The sequence below is a fragment of the Balaenoptera musculus genome, chromosome 9 (assembly GCF_009873245.2).
Source record: "Balaenoptera musculus isolate JJ_BM4_2016_0621 chromosome 9, mBalMus1.pri.v3, whole genome shotgun sequence".
Classification (NCBI taxonomy): domain Eukaryota; kingdom Metazoa; phylum Chordata; class Mammalia; order Artiodactyla; family Balaenopteridae; genus Balaenoptera; species Balaenoptera musculus.
The window spans coordinates 5,504,016-5,529,515 of NC_045793.1; the positions used below are offsets into that span (position 1 = coordinate 5,504,016).

The following is a 25,500-nucleotide window of genomic DNA, read 5'->3' on the forward strand; positions in this document are numbered from 1 at the left end:
ATCTATCAGAGGAAGGATGACAGAGAGGAATAGGGGCTTGCTGTTTTGTACAGGGTGATTTCGAAAGGCCTCTCTGATAAGGCGACATGTGTTTACAGAGAACTGAACAAAGTGAAGTAACAGGTCATGCAGGTGTCTGGAAGAACAACATTCCAGGGGGGGAAATCACACGCAAAGCCTCTGAGATAGAAGTATAGTCGGTAAGTTTGAGGAGCAGCAAGAAGGTCAGTGCCACTGGGGTAGAGTGAAGGGGAGGTGAGTAAGCGATGAGGTCAGAGCAATAGCGGGGAACGAATCTGAAGCCTCTAGAAGAGATAGAGTGACGTCATGAGAATGCGAATATCAGCTCCTCGGGAAGCTAACACAACTCTAAACCTGCAAGTACACGTTAGCATTGTATGAAAACCGATTACCCATGTTCAATGCGTACACTTTATTTTATGTAAATTGTTATCTCAATAGAGTTGATAAAAATTTTAAAAAAAAGAATAAATGTTCACGGACAGCACATAGGAGGTGTTAGATAAATCCTTGATTGGAGGAGTGCCTACATGAATAGTTAATGACGGGTCACCAGCTCTTGCCTCACCTGCCCACACCCCAGGATCGCACAGTTTCTAATCCTGGAGCAAAGCCTAGCCTAGGCAGCCTACATCACAGGGCCGGGGGCGGGGGGCAGCAAATATAGACTGACTGATAGATATAGCAAGCACTGACAAAATTACTATTTATGTCAAGTCAAATTAGATGCATAAGAATATAGTGTATTTGACCAACAAAATTAGATATATATAAAACCTACAGCCAAAAAGAGAAAATTTATTCTTTTCAAATACACATAGATGTTTTGAAACTCTGACCCAGCTTTAAGACACAAAGGAGATCGCAACAAAACAACAGACCAGAAATTCTAACCATGATACACTTAAGCTAGTAATCAGCAATTAAAAGACAATTTAGAAAAATCCCTTATGTTTGGGGACTTCCTGGCGGTCCAGTGGTTAAGACTCTGTGCTCCCAGTGCAGGGGGCCCGGGTTTGACCGCTGGTCAGGGAACTAGATCCCACGTGCTGCAACTAAAAGAGATCCCACGTGCCGCAACTAAAAACCCGCATGCACAACGAAGATCCTGCGTGCCGAAACTAAGACCTGATGCAGCCAAATAAACAAATATAAAATAAATGTTTTTTTAAAAATCCCTTATGTTTGGAAACTTTAAAATTCACTTAAAAAAATACCTGGATTATAGAGGAAACCAAAAATGATACCAGTGCCTGGATAGTTTATAGGCCAGTTTTATGTAATTTTCCAAATATCTACATAATCTGCCTTATGTAGATATTCAGAAAAAAGAAAAAGAGGAAAAACCATACAGTTCATTCTACGAGTCTAATAAAGCAAAGTATCAGTGGAAGAAAACAGTACCAAAAAAAAGAGAAAATTCTAAGCCTTTCTTAATTTTGAACGTAGATGATGTGTGTGCGTGGCGGGGGAAGGGATGGAGAGGAAGTGAGATTATGTATGAATGGAGCGGGTGTTGTAAGATATTAACATCTAGTGAATCTAGATGAGGGTATAGAAGTGCTCTGTGGGTTTGAAAATTTCTAAACTAAAAAACTAATAAGACTTCTTCTCCTTAAAAAAACACAACTCTATGGCAGTGTTACGGGTTGAATTATGTCCTCCCCAAAAGACATATTCAAGTCTGAACCCCTAGTATCTCAGAATGTGACTTTATTTAGAAATAGGGTGTTGCAGATGTCATTAGTTAAGATGAGGTACTACTAGAGTAGGGTGGGTGCTTAACCCAATATGACTGGTGTCCTTAGTCCCACGGGGAGAAGGCCATGTGACCACAGAGACAGGGACCGGAGGGAAGCTGCTGCAAGCCAGTGATTGACGGCCACCAACAGAAGCTGCGAGAAACAAGGAAGGACCCGCCCCTACAGCTTTCAGAGAGACCGTGGCCCTGCTGACACCTTGATTTTGGACTTCTGGCCTCCAGAATTGTGAGGCGGTAAATTTCTATTATTTTAAACCAGCTGGTTTGTGGTACTTTGTTATGGCAGCCCGAGGAAACTAATATCGGTAAATACAATATTTAAGTGAAAATTTAGAATTGTTCCCATTAAAGTTAGGAATAAGGAAAAGATGACCTACTATTGCCACTCCAATTCAATGTTAGAGAGGAAGAGGGAAAATTGTCTATTTTCAGTTGACAGAAAATGCAAGAGAGGGACTTCCCTGGTGGTGCAGTCGTTAATAATCCACCTGCCAATGCAGGGGACACGGGTTTGAGCCCTGGTCCAGGAAGATCCCACGTGCCGAGGAGCAACAAAGCCCGTGCGCCACAACTACTGAGCCTGCGCTCTAGAGCCCGCGAGCCACAACTATTGAAGCCCACCCGCCTAGAGCCTGTGCTCCGCAACAAGAGCAACCACTGCAATCAGAAGCCCGCGCACCGCAATGAAGAGTAGCCCCCGCTCGCTGCAGCTAGAGAAAGCCTGCGTGCAGCAACGAGGACCCAACGCAGCCAAATATTAAAAAAAAAATTTTTTTAAGTATCTCATTCCTATATACCAGTAATTAGAAAATGCAACAGGAAGATCCCAAATCACAATTTAAAAAACACAAGAAACCAAGATAAACAGGAATAAATCTTTGCACATGGTATCTATGGAGAAAATGACAAAACATTATTGAAAGAATATAAAAGTAGATCTGAATAAATGTCCATGAATGGGAAGACATCATTAAAAAGATGTAAATTCTCTCCCATTTTAATCTGTAAACTCCACGCAATTCCAGTGAAAATCTCAATAGATTTTTTGTGGAACTTAATGGGATGATCGTAAGTTAAGATGATTTTGCAGAATGACATGGAAATATTTGACCTACAAGTTATAAAAACATCTTATCAAGCTATCCTAATCAAGAGAGGGTGTGATTAGCCTTAGAAATACACAAATATAATAATAGAGAGAAGAGAGAAGCCAGAATCAAATGCAGGAATATACAGATGTAAGTGATAGAAGTAGCACTGTAATCTATGAAGAAAGACTGCACTATTTAATGAATGGCATGGAGATAACTGGTTAGCCATAAAGGATAAATGACATTAGATTCTTACCTTACACCATTCCCAGAACAATCAATTCTAGGTAGGTTAATAATATAACGTAAAAAAGCAAAATTTTAAAAAATGTAGAATATCGTCATGATCATGGAGTAAGGAAGAATCTCTTAAACACGACACAAAAATCATAAAGAAAAATATTGATAAATCTGATTTTTTTTTTTGCCTGCATTGTGTCTTTGTTGCTGCACGAGGGCTTTCTCTAGTTGCGGTGAGCGGGGTCTACTCTTCGTTGAGGTGTCCAGGCTTCTCACTGCAGTGGCTTCTCTTGCTGTGGAGCACAGGCTCTAGGGTATGTGGGCTTCAGTAGTTGTGGTGCACGGGCTTTGTTGCTCTGTGGAATGTGGGATCTTCCTGGACCAGGGCTCGAACCTGTGTTCGCTACATTGGCAGGTGGATTCTTAACCACTGTGCCACCAGGGAAGTCCTGATTGTTTTATTAAGTTAAAGCTATTTGCTAGTATAATAAAACTCCAAAATTTGTAATGGCTCAAATGCAGTCAAAGTTTATTTCTACTCATTTAGTAGTCCAAGGCAGGTTCCTGATTGAGGGAAAGCTCTCCTCCATGGGGTCACTCAGGGACACAAGCTGATGGGATCTCTTCCATCTTCAACCCATGCCCTTCAAAGTCACTGCAGTCAGCTCCACCCTAGTCAGCCAGAAGGGGGAATAAAGTGTGGAGGGGGATAAACCAACTTCCTACAAGCCTTGGTCAGGAAATGTGGTTGAAATATAGTCACAAGGCCATTCCTACTGAAAGGAAGGCAGGAAAGCCCAGGGTGGCTCTGTGTCCACCAAGAGGAAGTGGGTTTTTTGGTGAACTTCCGTTCAACATAAGACACTATCCACAAAGATGGGAAGGTCAGCCACAGACTGGGGAATGATATTCTCGGTGTATATAATACAGGATTCATATCATAAAGGCACCTCCGAATCAGTAACAAACAGACAATCCAATCAAACAATTGACAAAGGATAGGAACAGACCAAATTCACAGAAAAATCTATAAAAAATCTACAAAAATATGAAAAAACACTCCACGCTGCTAGCAATCGAGGAAATGCCAAGAAAATAAAGGATACCATTTTTTGACCAAATTTGGCAAACACTAGAATGATTGGTAACAAATAATCCAGTGTCAGCTAGGCTCCAGGGAGAGGGCCCTCTTACACTCTGTGATGGAACTGTGAATTGGTGCCATCTTTTTAAGGACAATTTGGCAGTATCCATCAAAATTTAAAATAAGAATTCCCTTTTGCCCAGCAGTTCCACCTTTAGCAATTTATCCCATAGGCATAAGCATTCATTTCCACAAAGGTATATGTACAAGAATTGCCGGTACAACTTTTTTTTTGAGTAATAGTAAAAAGTAAAAATCACCAAATGACAAATGGCTAAACAAATTATGGCAATCCATTATGGAATCCATATGGAATACCATACAATGCAGTAAAAAAAAAATTGAGGTAAGTCTCAAGTATTGTCATGGGAAAAGTTCCAAAACATTAAATTGAAATTAAAAGAGTAAGTCTCAGAACAATAGAGATAGTACGATTCCATATATTTAAAAATCCTTAAATCTATGTGTGCATGTGTGTATGTGTGCACATGTGTGTGCACACATACACACATACGTATATTAATGCATAAAACCAAAGTTCTGAAAAGATACATGCCACGCAGTTTTAGTGGTTTATATTGCGTTTTGGGCAATTAATACGTATTATCTGTGTAGTTAAATAAGAGAATGTCTCAATCAGGCCAACATAGAAAAAAAGAATCAGATTTTGCTTTTTTTTTTAAATTTTATTTATTTATTTATTTATTTATTTTTGGCTGTGTTGGGTCTTCGTTGCTGCGCGCGGGCTTTCTCTAGCTGCGGCGAGCGGGGGCTACTTTTCATTGCGGTGCGCGGGCTTCTCATTGCAGTGGCTTCTCTTATTGTGGAGCACGGGCTCTAGGCGCTTGGGCTTCAGTAGTTGCGGCACGCAGGCTCAGTAGTTGTGCCTCACGGGCTCTAGAGCACAGGCTCAGTAGTTGTGGCACACGAGCTTAGTTGCTCCACGGCATGTGGGATCTTCCTGGACCAGGGATCGAACCCGTGTCCCCTGCATTGGCAGGCGGATTCTCAACCACTGCGCCACCGGGGAAGCCCAGGTTTTGCTTTTATTTGGCCTTCTACTCAATAAGGAAATAGCCTTGCTAAAGAACAGAGGCATCTCCTCAGATTGCCACATGGCCTGATGAAAGACCCTTAAACATTACCCATCGCCTTTTGTCCTAGTTTAATATTCTGCAAACAACCCTCTGATCATTCAGGTTTCCAGGAAGCTTGAAAGCCAGAATGCTCGGATTCCCCTCGGGACTCAGTCCGCTCCCCAGGAACCGCCCTTGGCGAGGATGTGGCTGCCTGGTCCAAAGTGATGCCCCCCTCCCTGGGGGGCAGAGGGTGTCCTCATCCCTGTCTGGTCCCCTCACCTGGGCCAGGTGGGACCTCTCTGCACTGCCCCTGAGTGTGCCGCTCAGATCTCCCTTCAAGAGAACCTGCCATGAGGAGGGGGTCTGACAGCTTCCAAAGCTTTGGGATCTTCTGCAGTATACACACCAAGGCCATGCCCTCCCAGGCGGCTCCCAGCCAATCACTAAGCACACTGCGGGGGGGGGGGGGCAGGCGGGGGATGAACAAGAGCTGGGCCACTGGGGCGCCCATGCAGGACTCCTCCAATGGGCGGTCTTTGCTCTCGGGGCTCCCCACCAGCCCCTGGGAGCCTTTCTGGGAGCCCACAGCAGACTGAAGGGCTTGCAACCTTCCCTTCCTTCCCTGCCTCTTTCCACAGGTGTCAGGCCAGAAGCTTCTGGTCCACGCTTTTCCCTCTCCCCTCTATCCTTCACAGACATTTCTCCATAAACACGCCTCCCATTTCGTCTTGGCCTCTGCTTGCCAGAGGCCCTGAACTGACACCCTCCTAGCTTCAGAGTTCCCCGTGGGCCGGCAGCTGCTTCACAGCCCCACTCTCCCCATGAAGTCTTGCTTTCCGCTCCCCTTATGTGGTTCCCAAGAGCACCCCAGTGGGCTCCCTGCATGTATTTAAAACTCCATCCCAGAGTTTGTACCTGGGGGAACTCATCCTGCGACAGGAGGCTGACGTTATGACCCCTGCAAAAGAATATCTTCTATTTGAAATAACAAATTAACATTTTGAAGCAGAATCTTTTCAGAATCAAAAGAAGATGAGGGGCTTCCCTGGTGGCGCAGTGGTTGAGAGTCTGCCTGCCAATGCAGGGGACACGGGTTCGAGCCCTGGTCCGGGAGGATCCCACATGCCGCGGAGCAACTGGGCCCGTGAGCCACAATTACTGAGCCTGCGCGTCTGGAGCCTGTGCTCCGCAATAAGAGAGGCCGCAACGGTGAGAGGCCCGCGCACCGCGATGAAGAGTGGCCCCCGCTTGCCACAACTGGAGAAAGCCCTCGCACAGAAACGAAGACCCAACACAGCCAAAAATAAATAAATAAATAAATAAAAATAGGTTGCAGTTTCTAAAAGAAAAAAAGATGAAAGACTCATGTGGCTGAAATATATTTCCACTCTTCTGCTTACGCCAGTGGAGACATGGAGGGTCTCCATGCGGATGATTTCCATACAGACAGGAAGATCTCTGTGACGCAGACACAGGGTCATGTTCCCGACGACATGTTCATACCTGAAGCACGTGAAGCTCCAATCAGCCTTGCTCGAATCAGTCCCTCTCTCTTTTTGTTTCTTATTAATTTAATCTTTCCCCGAAAAATTTCCAGGTGATAGTCTAGTTTCTCTTTCAGATCATCTGGAAAAAAAGTCAACATTGACAATTGTAAACTATAAGTACAGAAATTAAACCAATTTCTCACAATTTTGATTGATTCCTAAAAACTACGCTATTCCACGGACGTTCTAACCTTAAAAGAAAATTTTATCAGACGAACGTGCATAAAATGTGAACAAAACGTGAACAAAAAGAGATTCAGCATTGAAATCAACTGCAAACATCCTTCTGTGTTTCTAGTGAAATACCTCTATTTTAATAAATCACTATTAAAATTTTAATAGAAAAAGCATGAGTTTAATAGAAACTCTTTTCTTTTTAATAGAAAAAGCATGAAAAAGCATAGGCAATTTGACTTTATTATTAACAATCGTGCTCTTAACTCTGTAATAATTCCCAGGCAGGTTATCACACCACTCGAGTCTCAGTTTCCTCATCTGTGAGAAGGCAGACGTACCATATTTCTTGCAGGTCTGCAGTGAGAGGAAGAAATCCATCACCGAGCACACAGCCTGGTACCTAACAGTCACTCGATACTTGGAGGTTAATATGAAGTCGTCTCTGGTGAGATGGCTACAGATGCCTCAGAGGTTTAAACTCCTAAGTCCTAGGAATCTGGATCAAGAGGCCGGGGAACAACAGAAGCAGGTTCATTGTAGCCTCGTCAGAAGGAGGGATCTCTTTCCTTGTCTTTAAAAAGAGCGCCAGGGCCCTGCCCAGAGGCAGACTGCAGGCCGCACAGCTTTGCTTGTAGGGCAGGCGCAGCATCTCAGCTCAGATGTCTGCAAACGCCTCCCCACATCCGGGACCCAGAGGAAAGTGGAGGGTTTGGGTCCTTCAGAAGATGGTCGTGTCGTTGGCTTGTAGTCGAGCGGGACCAGGACGCTGAGACAGGTGGACAGGAGCAGGTCAGCTCTGGACATGCCTCTCGTGTAACTCAGTGGGGGCAGCTGTCTGGGCCCCTGACCCCTGCTGTCCCAAGCTGAGGGACTCCATCAGCAGTACCAGCTGCTATGAGCTAGAAAAGACTAGCTACAGTTGAAGAAAGTTCTCCTAGAGCCCACATGAGATCACTGCGGATTTAAAGCAGGGGTACATCAATCCTGAGCTTCATCAGGACACAGGACACCCCATTTCCTGTTTGAGGTTCTGTGTGGGTCCAAGACTAAGCTCCTTGGTGGGGGGCGTGAAATGACCACCGACCAGGTGACCGTGGATCCAGGAGGAGAAGCAGTGTCCGGTCCAGCAGTCCAGCCATCCCTCAGCCATCAGCAGTGAGTCTTCTGATGCCTAAAGAACATCTGAGGAAGTCACCAGGTATGTCTCTGAGCTCTTGGCATAGTTCTGAAAGGCTGTGGGAGGTTCCCCGGTCATCCTGGAATTGCATCTCCGTGGGAGGATCCTTGTCCTTCTGGGTGAGAAGTTAGAACTCCACAGTCCAGCAAAGACCCCACCCTGCTGCCTGCTCATGGCTTTACTGGAGCCTTCTTGCCCCACACGTGGCCAGATGTGTTGCTCAGGGTACTGGTCAGATAAGGAACCTGGCCATCCCTCCACATCCCCTCCTAGGCACAAGACCAGAAATAAACAGTACTGGACCCCTCTGATTTGCGCGGCTCTCACACAAGTAATGTCATACGTGATAGTGCCTGGTAAATGAGTGGAATTCCTAAATGTAGCCGACATTAGCTTGAGTTCCCTTTCACTTTTGAGTTGATGCATCTACAGTTATTTCTCCGAGGTGAACCTCCCGGGACATCTTCTTTCCTTCCTCTGCCTGTTCTTCTTCCTCCTGTTTCTCCTCCTCTTTTTCTGTCCCAGCCCATAGTGGGTCAGATTCACGGTGGATTAGGTAAACTGTTAGGTAGAAAACTTATCCAATACAGATACATTGCTTCCATGAGAAATGCACCTCACAGGGAACCTGCAGACTTCAAAGAGCTTATCCTTAATCTGGGCCCTCTTGGCTTGCCTGAGGTTTGTAATTAAGTTGTGAAATAGACAGCTAATCTCAAATGCTAAATGGAGGTAATCAGATTTTGTTCTAGTATCATAGTTCTTTAAAACCAGTGGACATGGCGGAATAAGCCATTAAGTGTAGTTGGCGTGATTAGAATTCTCTCATGTAAAGTACCTGGATTGTGTCATTCCCCTGCATTAAGCCTTGGAATCGTTCCCCATTTTCTCCAAATAAAATTCAAACAATGCCTTCATGAGGGGCTGCCCTTTTACGTTTCTGGTTTCAGCCCTGCCCCCTCTCTCCTAACACTATACTCATACATAATCTACATAAAATACAGAACTATTCCAAACTCACCATGTTTTCTCTTGCCTCTGGGCCTTTATAATGCCATTTCCTCTGCCTAAAATACTTTTTCCTTCCTCTCCATCGATATAAGCCCAACTCAGCCTTCAGACCTCAGCTCAGATAGCACTTTTTAAAAAAATTTACTGGGCTTCCCTGGTGGCGCAGTGGTTGAGAGTCTGCCTGCCGGTGCAGGGCACACAAGGTTCGAGCCCTGGTCTGGGAAGATCCCACGTGCCACGGAGCGGCTAGGCCCGTGAGCCACAATTACTGAGCCTGCGCGTCTGGAGCCTGTGCTCCGCAACAAGAGAGGCCGCGATAGTGAGAGGCCCGCACACCGCGATGAAGAGTGGCCCCCGCTTGCCACAACTAGAGAAAGCCCTCGCACAGAGACGAAGACCCAACACAGCCAAAAATGAATAAATAAATAAACAAAGTAAACAATGCGTTTAAAAAAAAATACATTAAAAAAAAATTTACTTTACTGAAGTATAGTTGATTTACAATGTTGTGTTAATTTCTACTGTACAGCAAAGTGATTCAGTTATACGTATACATATTCTTTTCCATGATGATTTATCACAGGATATTGAACATAGTTTTCTGTGCTATACAGTAGGACCTTGTTGTTTATCCATCCTATATGTAACAGTTTGCTAGATATCACTTCTTGAACGTCATGCATGACCTCTAAAGACCAGCTTGCCCCTACATTTGTCTCATGGAAGCACTAACCGTCCCATTAGCCCAACACCATAAGGACAGACACCAGCTCTCACATCGCCACGAGTGCACCAAAGTGCCTGCCTCAAAACCCACCGAAAAATGTTCTTTGTATAAAATAACTCAAGTGCCACAGAGATAGCGCTGCCTTCAAGGTAGATTAGATAGGTGATTAGCGTCTTATCTTACCAAATTCACTCATGTCATCTACCAAAATAACTTCTTCAAGGATACGCTGTGGAGTGAGAGTCATGACACTGGACACTGTCCGAAACAAGGCATTAAATTCTTCATTGTGGAAACAAATGACAATGCTGGCAGTAGGTAGGTTGGATGGGTACTGTTTTTTATGACACCTGCAGGCATAAGCAAGAGGAAGAAAATGATTCATCTAAAAGTCTTAGATGTTTTGAGGACTCATTCAAACACCTTTCTTTATTCACATTTTTTCCTCTTTATTCCTTTAATCAATGATTATGATAATAAGGCGACAGTACATTTAAAATACAAAAATTAAGATACAAAAATTTCTTTAATTTTTAATTTCTTTTAAATTTTTAATTTTTAATTTCTTTTCTTATGTTGTTCTAATATTTTCTAAATCATTCCTGCCTTCTTAATGCCAGTAATAATTGCTTTTTCCTGAGACTGCTTTGATAATATTAGTTCTGTTTTGAACATAGTCTAAACACAAATTATACCTATATTTTTGGTTTCTATCATAAAAACGAATTAATAAGCTTATACGCACTGAAAGGTTCAAATTAACTTTACTGTTCTATCTTCAAAGAAAATCCACGTGTTGTTCTTACATTTGTGTAGTCTATTGCAACAAAGAAATGTAATGGATATGGTGTAGTTAGATTTCTTCCAAGGCTTTGACAAAAAATGTTTTACTATTTTTTTGTGCACTTGAGAGAAGAATAGACCCTGAATTCTAGTAATACTAGTTTTTAGCTGTTAAGTATTGTTTGGATTGCTATATTATTTGGTTGTATTTTGAAATATCTTGGTTGTAAATGACAAACCCACTGGAACTAGCTTAAGCATAAGAAAGAGGTTCACTGTAAAAGGACCCAAATGTCCCACAGGACCTAGCAACAGGCAGGAACCTGGAGCCTCCAAGAGCAATTCTAACCAGAGGCTTGAAAGCCACCTGGACATGCTCGATTTCTGCTCTTGTCTTTACATCTGGGAATAATTATAATGATAACAATAACTACATCAACCTACCTCATAGGTTGTGAAGTTTCAATGAATTAAAATATGTAAAATGCTCAGGTCAGTGCCTTGCAGTCACTATTCTACAAGGCTCCTTACATGGCTCTTATTCTCTCTCTGCAACCTGGCTTGTTTTCCCTCCTTTACCCCACAGAGCGGGAAATGCGGCTGACGTCAGCATGTTCTACAGTCCAGCATCCAAGGAGAAACTGGTAAGACTTCCCCCTTCCCCAAAATTCACAGGACAGGATTCACTGCCTCAGTTTGGCTTAGGTGCCCATCATGGCCAGATAGTGGGGTCAAAATAGAAAGTCACCCTAAGCACTGCCACCGTGTGAAAAGGGGGCAGTGGGTAGGAAACCCCCAGGGAAGGACATGCTGGGCAGGCAGCTCCACAGGGATCCTGGACAGACTTTCAGGATATTTATGGATTGAAGAAGACCTTGTGCTGGTCAACATTTTTATCCAAGAGTAGATGAAGATATAGAAGGCATGCTTACCGGGTGGAAACGGACTCGTGCTTCAAGGAATGAGAATATGAGATGAGAGAACCAAGAAAAGACCTGAGAGGATAGGAAAAGGGGGCGAGTGCTCTGGGCTGCACGTGGCCTAAAACGTCAGGTGGGAAAATGTGGCCTCACAGAAACAGATAGGATTAAAAGGCTTGCATTCCAGTAGGATCACTGTGTGACCAAAGAGCAAGTAGATGAGACACAGAGAGAGAGAGGATGCCCCCAAATAGAGAGAGACGGTGGTCCAGGGCGAACTCAGGCTACTCAGACCAATCTCTAGGATTACATTTAGTCCTGGGTATATCATTTTCAGAAAACTATAAACTGAGTCCCTTCGGAGGAACGGGACAATGATATTGAAGGAGGCTGAAACCACGTCACACATGGTTACACCCCTAAGAGAAGCCTAATGTGTATGGGTTTCTCTAAAATTAATTGATAGGGGCTTCCCTGGTGGCGCAGTGGTTGAGAATCCGCCTGCTAATGCAGGGGACATGGGTTCGAGCCCTGGTCCGGGAAGATCCCACATGCCGCGGAGCAACTAAGCCCGCGCACCACAACTACTGAGCCTGTGCCCTAGAGCCCGTGAGCCACAACTACTGAGCCCGCGGGCCACAACTACTGAAGCCCGCACACCTAGAGCCCGTGCTCCGCAACAAAAGCCACAGCAATGAGAAGCCTGCGCACCGCAATGAAGAGTAGCCCCTGCTCACCGCAACTAGAGAAAGCCCGCGTGCAGCAATGAAGACCCAATGAAGCCAAAAATAAAAAAAATTAAAAAAAATCAAATCCTAAAAGAATAATCCACAATTCATTCTACAAGGCCAACATTACTCTGATAACAAAACCAGACAAGGACAGTCAGGACAAATACAAATTGATAGCCCTCACGAACACTGATATAAAATTCCAAACAAAATTTCAGCAAATCAAATTCAATAATATATAAAAAGGATAATGCATCATGACCAAGTAGGGGATAGCCCATAAATATAACCTCTGTTTAACATTAGAAAATCAACATAATTTACCATCTTCACAAACTAAAGATACACACATCTCAATACACAGAAAAGGATGTGACAAAATTCAACAGCCGCCTGGCGAAAAATTCTCAGCAAACTAGGGATAGAAGGGAACTTCCTAAACCTGAAAAAGAACATCTATGAAAAACCTAAAGATAACATCACACTCACTGATGAAAAGCTGAGTGTTATGAGCAAGAACACAGCGAGGCTGCCCAATTTCACCTCTTCTATTCAACGTTGTATTAGAGGTTTTAGCCAGTGCAGTAAGAAAAAGAAAAGCATGCAGACTAGAAAGGAAGAAGTAAAAGTGCATAGGTCATGCCCAGCTACATAGAAAATCCAATAGAGAAATCTCTGTGATCTTGGGCTAGGCAAAAGTAAATTAAAAAACAGAATAAAATTAAACAATTGGACTCCATCAAAATTAAAAACTTCTGCTTTTCAAAAGGCACTGTTAAGAGAATGAAAAAACAAGCCATAGACTAGGAAAAAATATGTGTAATCATCAATATGATAAAGATCTTATACCAAAATATACTTAAAAATTCTCAAAACTCAATAATAAGAAAACAATCCAATTTTAAAATGGGCAAAATTTAACTTCAATAAAGAAGATACACAGATAGCAAATAAACACATAAATAGATCACAACATCATTAGACATCAAGAAAATGCCAATTAAACCACAATGAGATCCCACTACACACCTATTAGAATGGCTAAAATTCAAAATACTGGCCATACCAAGTGTTGGCAAAGATGTGGAGGAATTGGAAATCTCATTCATTGCTGATGGGAATGTAAGACAGTACAACTACTTTAGGAAAATGGCAGTTTCTTAAAAAATTAAACATACACCCTAAGATCTAGCCATTCCACTTGTAAAATATTTACATAAGAGAAAAAAGAACATCTGTTATGCAAAACTTGTCTTAAGAATATTCATACCAACTTTATTTGTAATAGACAAAAATCGGAAACAATCTGTCCTATCAACAGATGAAAGGATAAACAAATTGTAGTACATCCGTACAGTAGAGCACTACTCAGCAATAAAAAGGAACTCCTTGCAACAACATGGCTAAATTTCAAAATAATCATGCTGCGTAAATTTTATTTATATAAAATTCTAGAGAAGAAAAATGAGCCGATGGCTGAGCAATCTCATTCCAGAAATCTTTACTCCATATATACTAACATGAGGGCATAAAAATATGTGCACAAGAGTGTTTATTACATCATTTTTGAAAAGTTGAAAAATTAAAAACAACCAGGATTTCTCTTAATGGGGAAACTGTATATTTATACAATGGATAACTGCTCTCAACTGTTAAAATGAATGAGGCAAATTTTATGTGTAATGCTTTGAAAAAGTTCTCCACGATATGTTGTTAAGTTAAAAAAAACACATTGTAGAATATAAAAAGTAAAGCCCATTTTCATAAAAATGATATGATTATATTGTATGCTTACTGTCTACTTATAAATACGTGTATGTGTCTATACATTTTGGAAGGATATACACTAACATCCTGACAGCGATGATCTCTCTGTGTCAAGTGGGGGGGAAATAGTTAGGTGACACCTTGTGCATTAAGACAGAAGAAAAATCCCTAGGATCATGTGTGTTTTTACTTTCCCTTTTTATGCTTTTTTATATTTTCCAGGTTTTTCACAATTAACATTTCAAAGAAATCTGCACCTTTATTAATTACAAGAGGATAAATGGTAATTTTACTGTGCAGAAAATCTGAGGGTCGTTTTAATCAAGTGATCAAATTAACTTCACCACAAGTCACTTCACCAGTAATGGGACAAAGAGACATCGTGCGCCTTTTAATACAATGTGCTGAGAAGGATATGACATTACTTCCATGGTACTCCTGTCAAAAATGCATGACCCGGATTTGATCACAAGGAAACATCAAACTCAAATTGAGGAGCATTCTACAAAATAACTGGTTAGATCTCTACAACTGTCACAGTCATGGAAGATAAAGACTTAGGAACAGTTTCAGATGAAAGGAAACTCAGGGAACAGGAACCCTGCACACAGTCTGTAGTCCTGGGTTAGATCCTTCCAGAAAGAGGACACTAGTGGGTTAAGTGTAAAAACTTGAATACCGTCTGTACATTCGCTAATGGTATTGTATTGTTAATTTGCTGGTTTTGTTTATTGTTCTGGTTCTGAGGGTATGGACGATGTTAGCATTTGGGGAATCTAAGAAAATGCTAGGCAGGAATTCTATGAAATATTTTTGCAACAATTTTGTAAGTCTGAAATTATTTCAAAATTTAAAAGTTGAGAAATAAATGGAATTGGAAAACCAATCAACAAAAAATCTATTCTTCAAAGATTTGTATCAAGTATTTCTCTAGTTCAGTGAAAATAATAATATGAATTTTAAAGAAAAGCAAAGCTGAAATGGAAATTCCATTTAATGGAATGATGTAGTTACTATAATAATGGCTGAAAATCTGCTGGATTCTAGATATTAGTAGTTACTCCTAATAGTTAACATATATTTTAAACACAGAAGTGTATTTCGTACAGAATTGAATTTCCTATTAACAAAGTTAATATTCTGAATACTAAAACTGCCAAGTTTGCTTCTTTCTTTGGACAATCTCTTTCTAAACTTCCTGTTTTTCTAACAAATAATCATATGATGAGGGAATGGAAGCAAAGGTGGTTACACTATTTTAGAAAATGAGTTTTAAGAGGAAGAAATGATGGCCTGCCTGGAGAGAAATTCATAACTTGTAAGCATGCAAAAATATTGACCTCCCTTTGCGGTAGTTCAATATTCAATCGAGAAAAAAAAGTTGTCCTCTAAATTAAATGTCTACCATGTTTTATGGTTTGAATAAATTTAAATTCTTTTTCTTTCATTATGAGCCAGATAGATTGTGTCATCATGTGCAAACATTATATCTCTTTTTTTCTTCAGTGAAAAATAGTTATTCTTTTTTTTAAATTGAAGTATAGTTGGTTTACAATGTTGAAGCACTACATCTCTTGAATGTGCCATATCATAAGTGATATTTAGCTACCTAGAAACTTTGTTGATTCTTATGTTTGTGGCTTCAAATGTTTGTCTTGTACACAAGTTGCAACAAGACAAAGTGGGTCCCACTTTGCCCTGTTTTTTGGAACATGGCTTTTGTCTCCGTATTACTGGAAGAGGCTTATATTCCTTAAGTACTTCTTATTTAGTAAAGAGAGGATATCAGCCCTCTTTGGCTAGAAACCATCAGAACCTAAAATATATTAAAAAGATATTAACACACATTTGCTACAACATGAATGAAACTTGAGGACATTATGCTAAGTGAAATAAGCCAGACACAAAAGGCAAATATTGTATGATTCTGCTTTTATGAAGTACCTAGAGTAGATAAAATTCACAGTGACAGAATGTAGACTGGTGGTTGCCAGGGGACTGGATGGAGGGAAGAGTGGGGAGTAAATGTTTAATGAAGACAGAGTCTCAGTTTGGGATGATGAAAAGTTCTGCAGATGGATAATGGCGATGGCTGTATAACAATGTTAATATACTTAATGCCACCAAATTGTACAGTTAAAAAGAGTTAAAATGGTAAATTTTATGTTATATACAGTTTACCAAAAGTTTTTTAAAAAGGCACTTACACAAACGATTGAAGGAACAATTTTTAAAAAAAAGCAGACTTTGAAGAAAAAAATAAGTAGCTGTCTGAAGCATTTTGTATTAGGAATAAATCTCCCTTTGACCAAAAGTCTTCATTGGTGATTTAATAAAAAGAACTTGTGGGTGATGCAATTCTTGGAAACCTCTAGAACACACTCTGAGCCAAGGAGAAGATATTCTCTACACTATAAGCTCTAGAATTTTGAAGTAGGCTCTTGACATTATCTGACTTCAAGTTCTAAAAACAGGAAACTATATTACAAGACTTCTAATATGCAAAAATTAAAATCTGGTTAGTAAATGTTTAAAAATTAGACCTTACTTGTTTTTAGACCAGTACACTGAAAACTATAAGACATTAACAAAAGAAATTGAAGGAGATGGAAAGATATTCTGTGCTCATGGATTGGAAGAATTAATATTGTTAAAATGTCCATATTTCCTAAAGCAATCTACAGGTTCAATGCAATCCCTATCAAAATTACAATGGCATTTTTCACAGAAATAGAACAAACAATCCTAGAATTTGTGTGGAATTACAAAAGACCCCAAATAGCCAAAGCAATCTTGAGAAAGAAGAACAAAGCTGGAGGACTCATGCTCCCCAGTTTCAAACTATATTACAAAGCTATTGTAATAAAAACAGTATGGTACTGGCATAAAAAGACACACAGATCAATGGAGCAGAGTAGAAAGCCCAGAAATAAACCCACACATGTATGGTCAATTAATTTACGACAAAGGAGCCAAGAATATACGATGGGGAAAGAACAGTCTCTTCAATAAATGGTGCTGGAAAAACTGAACAGCTACATGCAAAAGAATGAAACTGGACCTCTATCTTACACCATACCCTCAACTTAACTAGAAATGAATTAAATGAATATAAGACCTAAAACCATAAAACTCCTGGAAGAAAAGATAGGTAGTAAGCTCCTTAACATCAGTCTTGATTTATTTGGATCTGACACCAAAAGCAAAGGCAACAAAAGCAAAAATAAATAAGTGGGACTGCATCAAACTATAAAGCTTCGCACAGCAAAGGAAACCTTCAACAAAATGAAAAAGCAACCTACTGAATGGGAGAAAATATTTGCAAATCATATATCTGATAAGGGGTTAATACCCAACATATGTAAAGAAATCATACAACTCAATATTGAAAAAACAAACAAACCAATCTGATTAAAAAATGGGCAGAGGATCTGAATAGACATTTTTTCCAAAGAAGACATACAGATGGGCAACAGGCACATGAAAAGATGCTCAGCATCACTAATCATCAGGGAAATGCAAATCAAAACCACAATAAGATATCACTTCACACCTGTTTGAATGGCTCTTATCAAAAAGACAAGAGGTAACAAGAGTTGGTGAGGATGTGGAGAAAAGGGAACCCTTGTGCACCTTTGGTAGGAATGTAAATTGGTGCAGCCACTATGGAAAACCAGTATGGAAGTTCCTCAAAAAATTAAAAATAGAACTGCCATATGATCCAGCAATTCCAATTCTGGGTATTTACCTGAAGAAAACAAAAGCACTAACTCAAAAAGATACGTGCACCCCCATGTTCATTACAGCATTATTTACAAGCCAAGACATGGGAGCAACCTAAGTGTCCAAGGGTGGATGAATAAAGAAAAGGTAATATATATCTATATAGCTATATCTATATGTTATATATCTACATCTATATCTATATATATAATTCAGCCATAAAAAATGAGGAAATCTTGCCATTTGCAATAACATGAATGGATCTTGATGGCATTATGCTAAGTGAAACAAGTCAGAGAAGAGAAAGACAAATACCATATGCTCTCACTTACATGTAGAATCTCAAACAAACAAAACACAATCCGTGCCCCCCACCCCAAAAAAAAACAAGCTCAAGATACAGAGAACAGATTGGTGGTCGCCAGAGGCAGAGGGTGGGTGAAATGGGTGAAGGAGGTCAAAAGGTACAAACTTCCAGTTATAAAATAAATGTCACAGGGATGTAATGTATAGCATGGTGACTGTAGTTAATAATACTGTACTGCATATTTGAAAGTTACTAAGAAAGATCTTACAAGTTCTCATCACAAGAAAAAAATCTTTTTTGGATCTATGTATAGTGACCGATGTTAACTAGATTTACTGTGATGATCATTTTGCAACATATACAAATATCAAATCATTATGTTGTATATCTGAAACTATGTAATATGTAAAAAAAAATATCAGGAGGAACATACATTTTATTCCTGGTATCTGGCACATCTCTGTGGTTGCCCAAGTTTTTACTGATAATGGAATTAAATCCATATTTTGAATATCCATGAATAAGTTCTGGGTCCGAATAGTTAAAATCCTTACCTGCAAGAAAAGGTATTAGTCACATAAGTATAGGTTTACTACCATCACGTTGATAAAAGACAATAACAACTATATCCTGAATTCACTCCTTTTATAACATGTCAGAGTAGCTTTCCTGGAACCTAAACTACTCCCAGAAGACAAGGTTAAAATCAAAGTATTCACACAAGTCAAAGCCGATTCCTTAGCAAAGTATGAACAACAAGCTACCCTAGAGTCATTCAGTTTCTCCAGAGAAGGAAGTGCTCAGCCTCCTTGGTCCCATCATGATTTGCAACTGTCGTGTGAAATTATATTAACTGAGGGATTTAGGGAAGGTGGGAGAATGGGAGCTGAAGTCCCTCTCCCAAAACTCTGTTTGAGAGAATAATACAAGATGACAGAGGACAACCCAAACATATCAGTCATAGCAGTAAATGAAGTTGGCATAAATTTCCCATTAAAAGATAAAAACTCTTAGATGGTAATAAAAAACCAAATGTAGAGGATTAACCAAGATGGCGGAGTAGAAGGACGTGCTCTCACTCCCTCTTGCTAGAGCACCAGAATCACAACTGGCTGCTGGACAATCATTGACAGGAAGACCCTGGACTTCACCAAGGAGGATACCCCACGTCCAAGTACAGAGGAAAAGCCACAGTGAGACGGTAGGAGGGCACAATCAGAGTAAAATCAAATCCCATAACTGCTGGGTGGGTGACTCACAGACTGGCGAACACTTATACCACAGAAGTCCACCCACTGGCGTGAAGGTTCTGAGCCCCACATCAGGCTTCCCAAGCTGGGGGTCCGGCAACGGGAGGAGGAATTCCTAGAGAATCAGACTTTGAAGCCTAGTGGGAATTGATTGCAGGACTTCGACAGGACTGGGGGAAACAGAGACCCGACTCTTGGAGGGCACACACAAAGTAGTGTGCGCATCGGGACCCAGGGGAAGGAGCAGTGACCCTGGGGGAGACTGAACCAGACCTACCTGCTGGTGTTGGGGGGTCTCCTGCAGAGGCGGGGGGTGGCTCTGTTTCACCGTGGGGACAAGGACACTGGCAGCGGAGGTTCTGGGAAGTGCTCCTTGGCGTGAGCCCTCCCAGGGTCTGCCATTAACCCCACCAAAGAGCCCAGGTAGGCTCCAGTGCTGGGTTGCCTCAGGCAAAACAACCAACAGGGAGAGAACCCAGCCCCACCCATCAACAGTCAAGTGGATTAAAGTTTTACTGAGCTCTGACCGCCACAGCAACAGTCAGCTCTACCCACCACCAGAGCCTCCCATCAAGCCTCTTAGATAGCCTCAACCACCAGAGGGCAGACAGCAGAAGCAAGAAAAACTACAATCCTGCAGCCTGTGGACCAAAAACCACAGTTACAGAAAGACAGACAAGATGAAAAGGCAGAGGGCTATGTACCAGATGAAGGAACAAGAAAAAACCCCAGAAAAACAACTAAATGAAGTGGAGATAGGCAACCTTCCAGAAAAAGAATTCAGAATAATGATAGTGAAGATGATCCAGGACCTCGGAATAAGAATGGAGGTAAAGATAGAGAAGATGCAAGAAATGATTAACAAAGACCTAGAAGAATTAAAGAACAAACAAACAGAGATGACCAATACAATAACTGAAATGAAAACTACACTAGAAGGAATCAATAGCAGAATAACTGAGGCAGAAGAACGGATAAGTGACCTGGAAGACAGAATGGTGGAATTCACTGCTGCAGAACAGCATAAAGAAAAAAGAATGAAAAGAAATGAAGACAGCCTAAGAGACCTCTGGGACAACATTAAACGCAACAACATTCACATTATAGGGGTCCCAGAAGGAGAAGAGAGAGAGAAAGGACCAGAGAAAATATTTGAAGAGATTATAGTCGAAAACTTCCCTAACATGGGAAAGGAAATAGCCACCCAAGTCCAGGAAGCGCAGAGAGTCCCATACAGGATAAACCCAAGGAGAAACACACCAAGACACATAGTAATCAAAGTGGCAAAAATTAAAGACAAAGAAAAATTATTGAAAGCAGCAAGGGAAAAATGACAAATAACATACAAGGGAACTCCCATAAGGTTAACAGCTGACTTCTCAGCAGAAACTCTGCAAGCCAGAAGGGAGTGGCATGATATACTTAAAGTGATGAAAGGGAAGAAACTACAACCAAGATTACTCTACCCGGCAAAGATCTCATTTAGATTTGATGGAGAAATCAAAAGCTTTACAGACAAGCAAAAGCTAAGAGAATTCAGCACCACCAAACCAGCTCTACAACAAATGCTAAAGGAACTTCTCTAAGTGGGAAACACAAGAGAAGAAAAGGACCTACAAAAACAAACTCAAAACAATTAAGAAAATGGTCATAGGAACATACATATCGATAATTACCTTAAACGTGAATGGATTAAATGCCCCAACCAAAAGACATAGACTGGCTGAATGGATACAAAAACAAGACCCATATATATGCTGTCTACAAGAGACCCACTTTAGACCTAGGGACACATACAGACTGAAAGTGAGGGGATGGAAAAAGATATTCCATGCAAATGGAAATCAAAAGAAAGCTGGAGTAGCAATACTCATATCAGATAAAATAGACTTTAAAATAAAGAATGTTACAAGAGACAAGGAAGGACACTACATAATGATCAAGGGATCAATCCAAGAAGAAGATATAACAATTATAAATATATATGCACCCAACATAGGAGCACCTCAATACATAGGCAACTGCTAACAGCTATAAAAGAGGAAATCGACAGTAACACAATAATAGTGGGGGACTTTAACACCTCACTTACACCAATGGACAGATCATCCAAAATGAAAATAAATAAGGAAACAGAAGCTTTAAATGACACAATAGACCAGATAGATTTAATTGATATATATAGGACATTCCATCCAAAAACAGCAGATTACACGTTCTTCTCAAGTGCACACAGAATATTCTCCAGGATAGATCACATCTTGGGTCACAAATCAAGCCTCAGTAAATTTAAGAAAATTGAAATCATATCAAGCATCTTTTCTGACCACAACGCTATGAGATTAGAAATGAATTACAGGGGGGCTTCCCTGGTGGCGCAGTGGTTGAGAGTCCGCCTGCCAATGCAGGGGACACGGGTTCGAGCCCTGGTCCGGGAGGATCCCACATGCCGCGGAGCAGCTGGGCCCGTGAGCCACAATTACTGAGCCTGCACATCTGGAGCCTGTCCTCCACAACGACAGAGGCCGCGATAGTGAGAGGCCCGCGCACTGCGATGAAGAGTGGCCCCCACTTGCCACACCTGGAGAAAGCCCTCGCACAGAAACGAAGACCCAACACAGCCATAAATAAATTAATTAATTAATTAAAAAAAAAAGCAATATAACTATTAAAAAAAAAAAGAAATGAATTACAGGGAAAAAAACGTAAAAAAGACAAACACATGGAGGCTAAACAATACGTTACTAAATAACCAAGAGATCACTGAAGAAATCAAAGAGGAAATAAAAAAATACCTAGAGACAAATGACAATGAAAACACGACGACCCAAAACCTATGGGATGCAGCAAAAGCAGTTCTAAGAGGGAAGTTTATAGCTATACAAGCCTACCTAAAGAAACAAGAAAAATCTCAAGTAAACAATCTAACCTTACACCTAAAGAAACTAGAGAAAGAAGAACAAACAAAACTCAAAGTTAGCAGAAGGAAAGAAATCATAAAGATCAGAGCAGAAATAAATGAAATAGAAACAAAGAAAACAATAGCAAAGATCAATAAAACTAAAAGTTGGTTCTTTGAGAAGATAAACAAAATTGATAAGCCATTAGCCAGACTCATCAAGAAAAAGAGGGAGAGGACTCAAATCAATAAAATCAGAAATGAAAAAGGAGAAGTTACAACAGACACCACAGAAATACAAAGCATCCTAAGAGACTACTACAAGCAACTTTATGCCAATAAAATGGACAACCTGGAAGAAATGGGCAAATTCTTAGAAAGGTATAACCTTCCAAGACTGAACCAGGAAGAAACAGAAAATATGAACAGACCAATCACAAGTAATGAAATTGAAACTGTGATTAAAAATCTTCCAACAAACAAAAGTCCAGGACCAGATGGCTTCACAGATGAATTCTATCAAACATTTAGAGAAGAGCTAACACCTATCCTTCTCAAACTCTTCCAAAAAATTGCAGAGGAAGGAACACTCCCAAACTCATTCTATGAGGCCACCATCACCCTGATACCAAAACCAGACAAAGACACTACAAAAAAAGAAAATTACAGACCAATATCACTGATGAATATAGATTCAAAAATCCTCAACAAAATACTAGCAAACAGAATCCAACAACACACTAAAAGGATCATACACCACGATCAAGTGGGATTTATCCCAGGGATGCAAGGATTCTTCAATATACGCAAATCAATCAATGTGATACACCATATTAACAAACTGAAGAAGAAAAACCATATGATCATCTCAATAGATGCAGAAAAAGCTTTTGACAAAATTCAACACCCATTTATGATAAAAACTCTCCAGAAAGTGGGCATAGAGGGAACCTACCTCAACATAATAAAGGCCATATATGACAAACCCACAGCAAACATCATTCTCAATGGTGAAAAACTGAAAGCATTTCCTCTAAGATCAGGAACGAGACAAGGATGTCCATTCTCACCACTATTATTCAACATAGTTCTGGAAGTCCTAGCCACGGCAATCAGAGAAGAAAAAGAAATAAAAGGAATACAAATTGGAAAAGAAGAAGTAAAACTGTCACTGTTTGCGGATGACATGATACTATACATAGAGAATCCTAAAACTGCCATCAGAAGACTGCTAGAGCTAATTAATGAATATGGTAAAGTTGCAGGATACAAAATTAATGCACAGAAATCTCTTGCATTTCTATACACTAATGATGAAAAATCTGAAAGAGAAATTATGGAAACACTCCCATTTACCATTGCAACAAAAAGAATAAAATACCTAGGAATAAACCTACCTAGGGAGACAAAAGACCTGTATGCAGAAAACTGTAAGACACTGATGAAAGAAATTAAAGATGATACCAACAGATGGAGAGATATACCATGTTCTTGGATTGGAAGAATCAACATTGTGAAAATGAGTATACTACCCAAAGCAATCTACAGATTCAATGCAATCCCTATCAAATTACCAATGGCATTTTTTACGGAGCTAGAACAAATCATCTTAAAATTTGTATGGAGACACAAAAGACCCCGAATAGCCAAAGCAGTCTTGAGGGAAAAAAATGGAGCTGGAGGAATCAGATTCCCTGACTTCAGACTATACTACAAAGCTACAGTAATCAAGACAATATGGTACTGGCACAACAACAGAAACATAGATCAATGGAACAAGATAGAAAGCCCAGAGATTAACCCACGCACCTATGGTCAACTAATCTATGACAAAGGAGGCAAAGATATACAATGGAGAAAAGACAGTCTCTTCAATAAGTGGTGCTGGGAAAACTGGACAGCTACATGTAAAAGAATGAAATTAGAATACTCCCTAACACCATACACAAAAATAAACTCAAAATGGATTAGAGACCTAAATATAAGACTGGACACTATAAAACTCTTAGAGGAAAACATAGGAAGAACACTCTTTGACATAAATCACAGCAAGATCTTTTTTGATCCACCTCCTAGAGTAATGGAAATAAAAACAAAAATAAACAAATGGGACCTAATGAAACTTCAAAGTTTTTGCACAGCAAAGGAAACCATAAACAAGACGAAAAGACAACCCTCAGAATGGGAGAAAATATTTGCAAACGAATCAACGGACAAAGGATTAATCTCCAAAATACATAAACAGCTCATTCAGCTCAATATTAAAGAAACAAACAACCCAATCCAAAAATGGGCAGAAGACCTAAATAGACATTTCTCCAAAGAAGACATACAGACGGCCACGAAGCACATGAAAAGATGCTCAACATCACTAATTATTAGAGAAATGCAAATCAAAACTACAATGAGGTATCACCTCACTCCTGTTAGAATGGGCATCATCAGAAAATCTACAAACAACAAATGCTGGAGAGGGTGTGGAGAAAAGGGAACCCTCTTGCACTGTTGGTGGGAATGTAAATTGATACAGCCACTATGGAGAACAATATGGAGGTTCCTTAGAAAACTAAAAATAGAATTACCATATGACCCAGCAATCCCACTACTGGGCATATACCCAGAGCAAACCGTAATTCAAAAAGACACATGCACCCGAATGTTCATTGCAGCACTATTTACAATAGCCAGGTCATGGAAGCAACCTAAATGCCCATCAACAGACGAATGGATAAAGAAGTTGTGGTACATATATACAATGGAATATTACTCAGCCATAAAAAGGAACGAAATTGAGTCATTTGTTGAGACGTGGATGGATCTAGAGACTGTCATACAGAGTGAAGTAAGTCAGAAAGAGAAAAACAAATATCGTATATTAATGCATGTATGTGGAACCTAGAAAAATGGTACAGATGAGCCAGTTTGCAGGGCAGAAGTTGAGACACAGATGTAGAGAATGGACATATGGACACCAAGGGGGGAAAACTGCGGTGAGGTTGGGATGGTGGTGTGCTGAATTGGGCGATTGGGATTGACATGTATACACTGATGTGTATAAAATTGATGCCTAATAAGAACCTGCAGTATAAAAAAACAAACAAAACAACTAATACTAAACTTTCATTGGGTTATTTATATGGAAAT

At 40.3% G+C, this 25,500-nt stretch overlaps 1 protein-coding gene across 1 annotated transcript in view; it reads right to left on the reverse strand.

The window, feature by feature from the left end:
- GALNTL5 (polypeptide N-acetylgalactosaminyltransferase like 5) overlaps window positions 1-25,500 on the reverse strand; it is an 80,739-nt gene that overhangs the window by 47,562 nt on the left and 7,677 nt on the right. The window contains exons 2-4 of the mRNA XM_036863620.1: window positions 18,641-18,761; window positions 10,160-10,326; window positions 6,841-6,963 (exon numbers count right to left, since the gene is read on the reverse strand). Of these exons, the coding sequence (XP_036719515.1) occupies window positions 6,841-6,963; window positions 10,160-10,326; window positions 18,641-18,761 (411 nt within the window). The remainder of the gene's footprint in view (window positions 1-6,840; window positions 6,964-10,159; window positions 10,327-18,640; window positions 18,762-25,500) is intronic.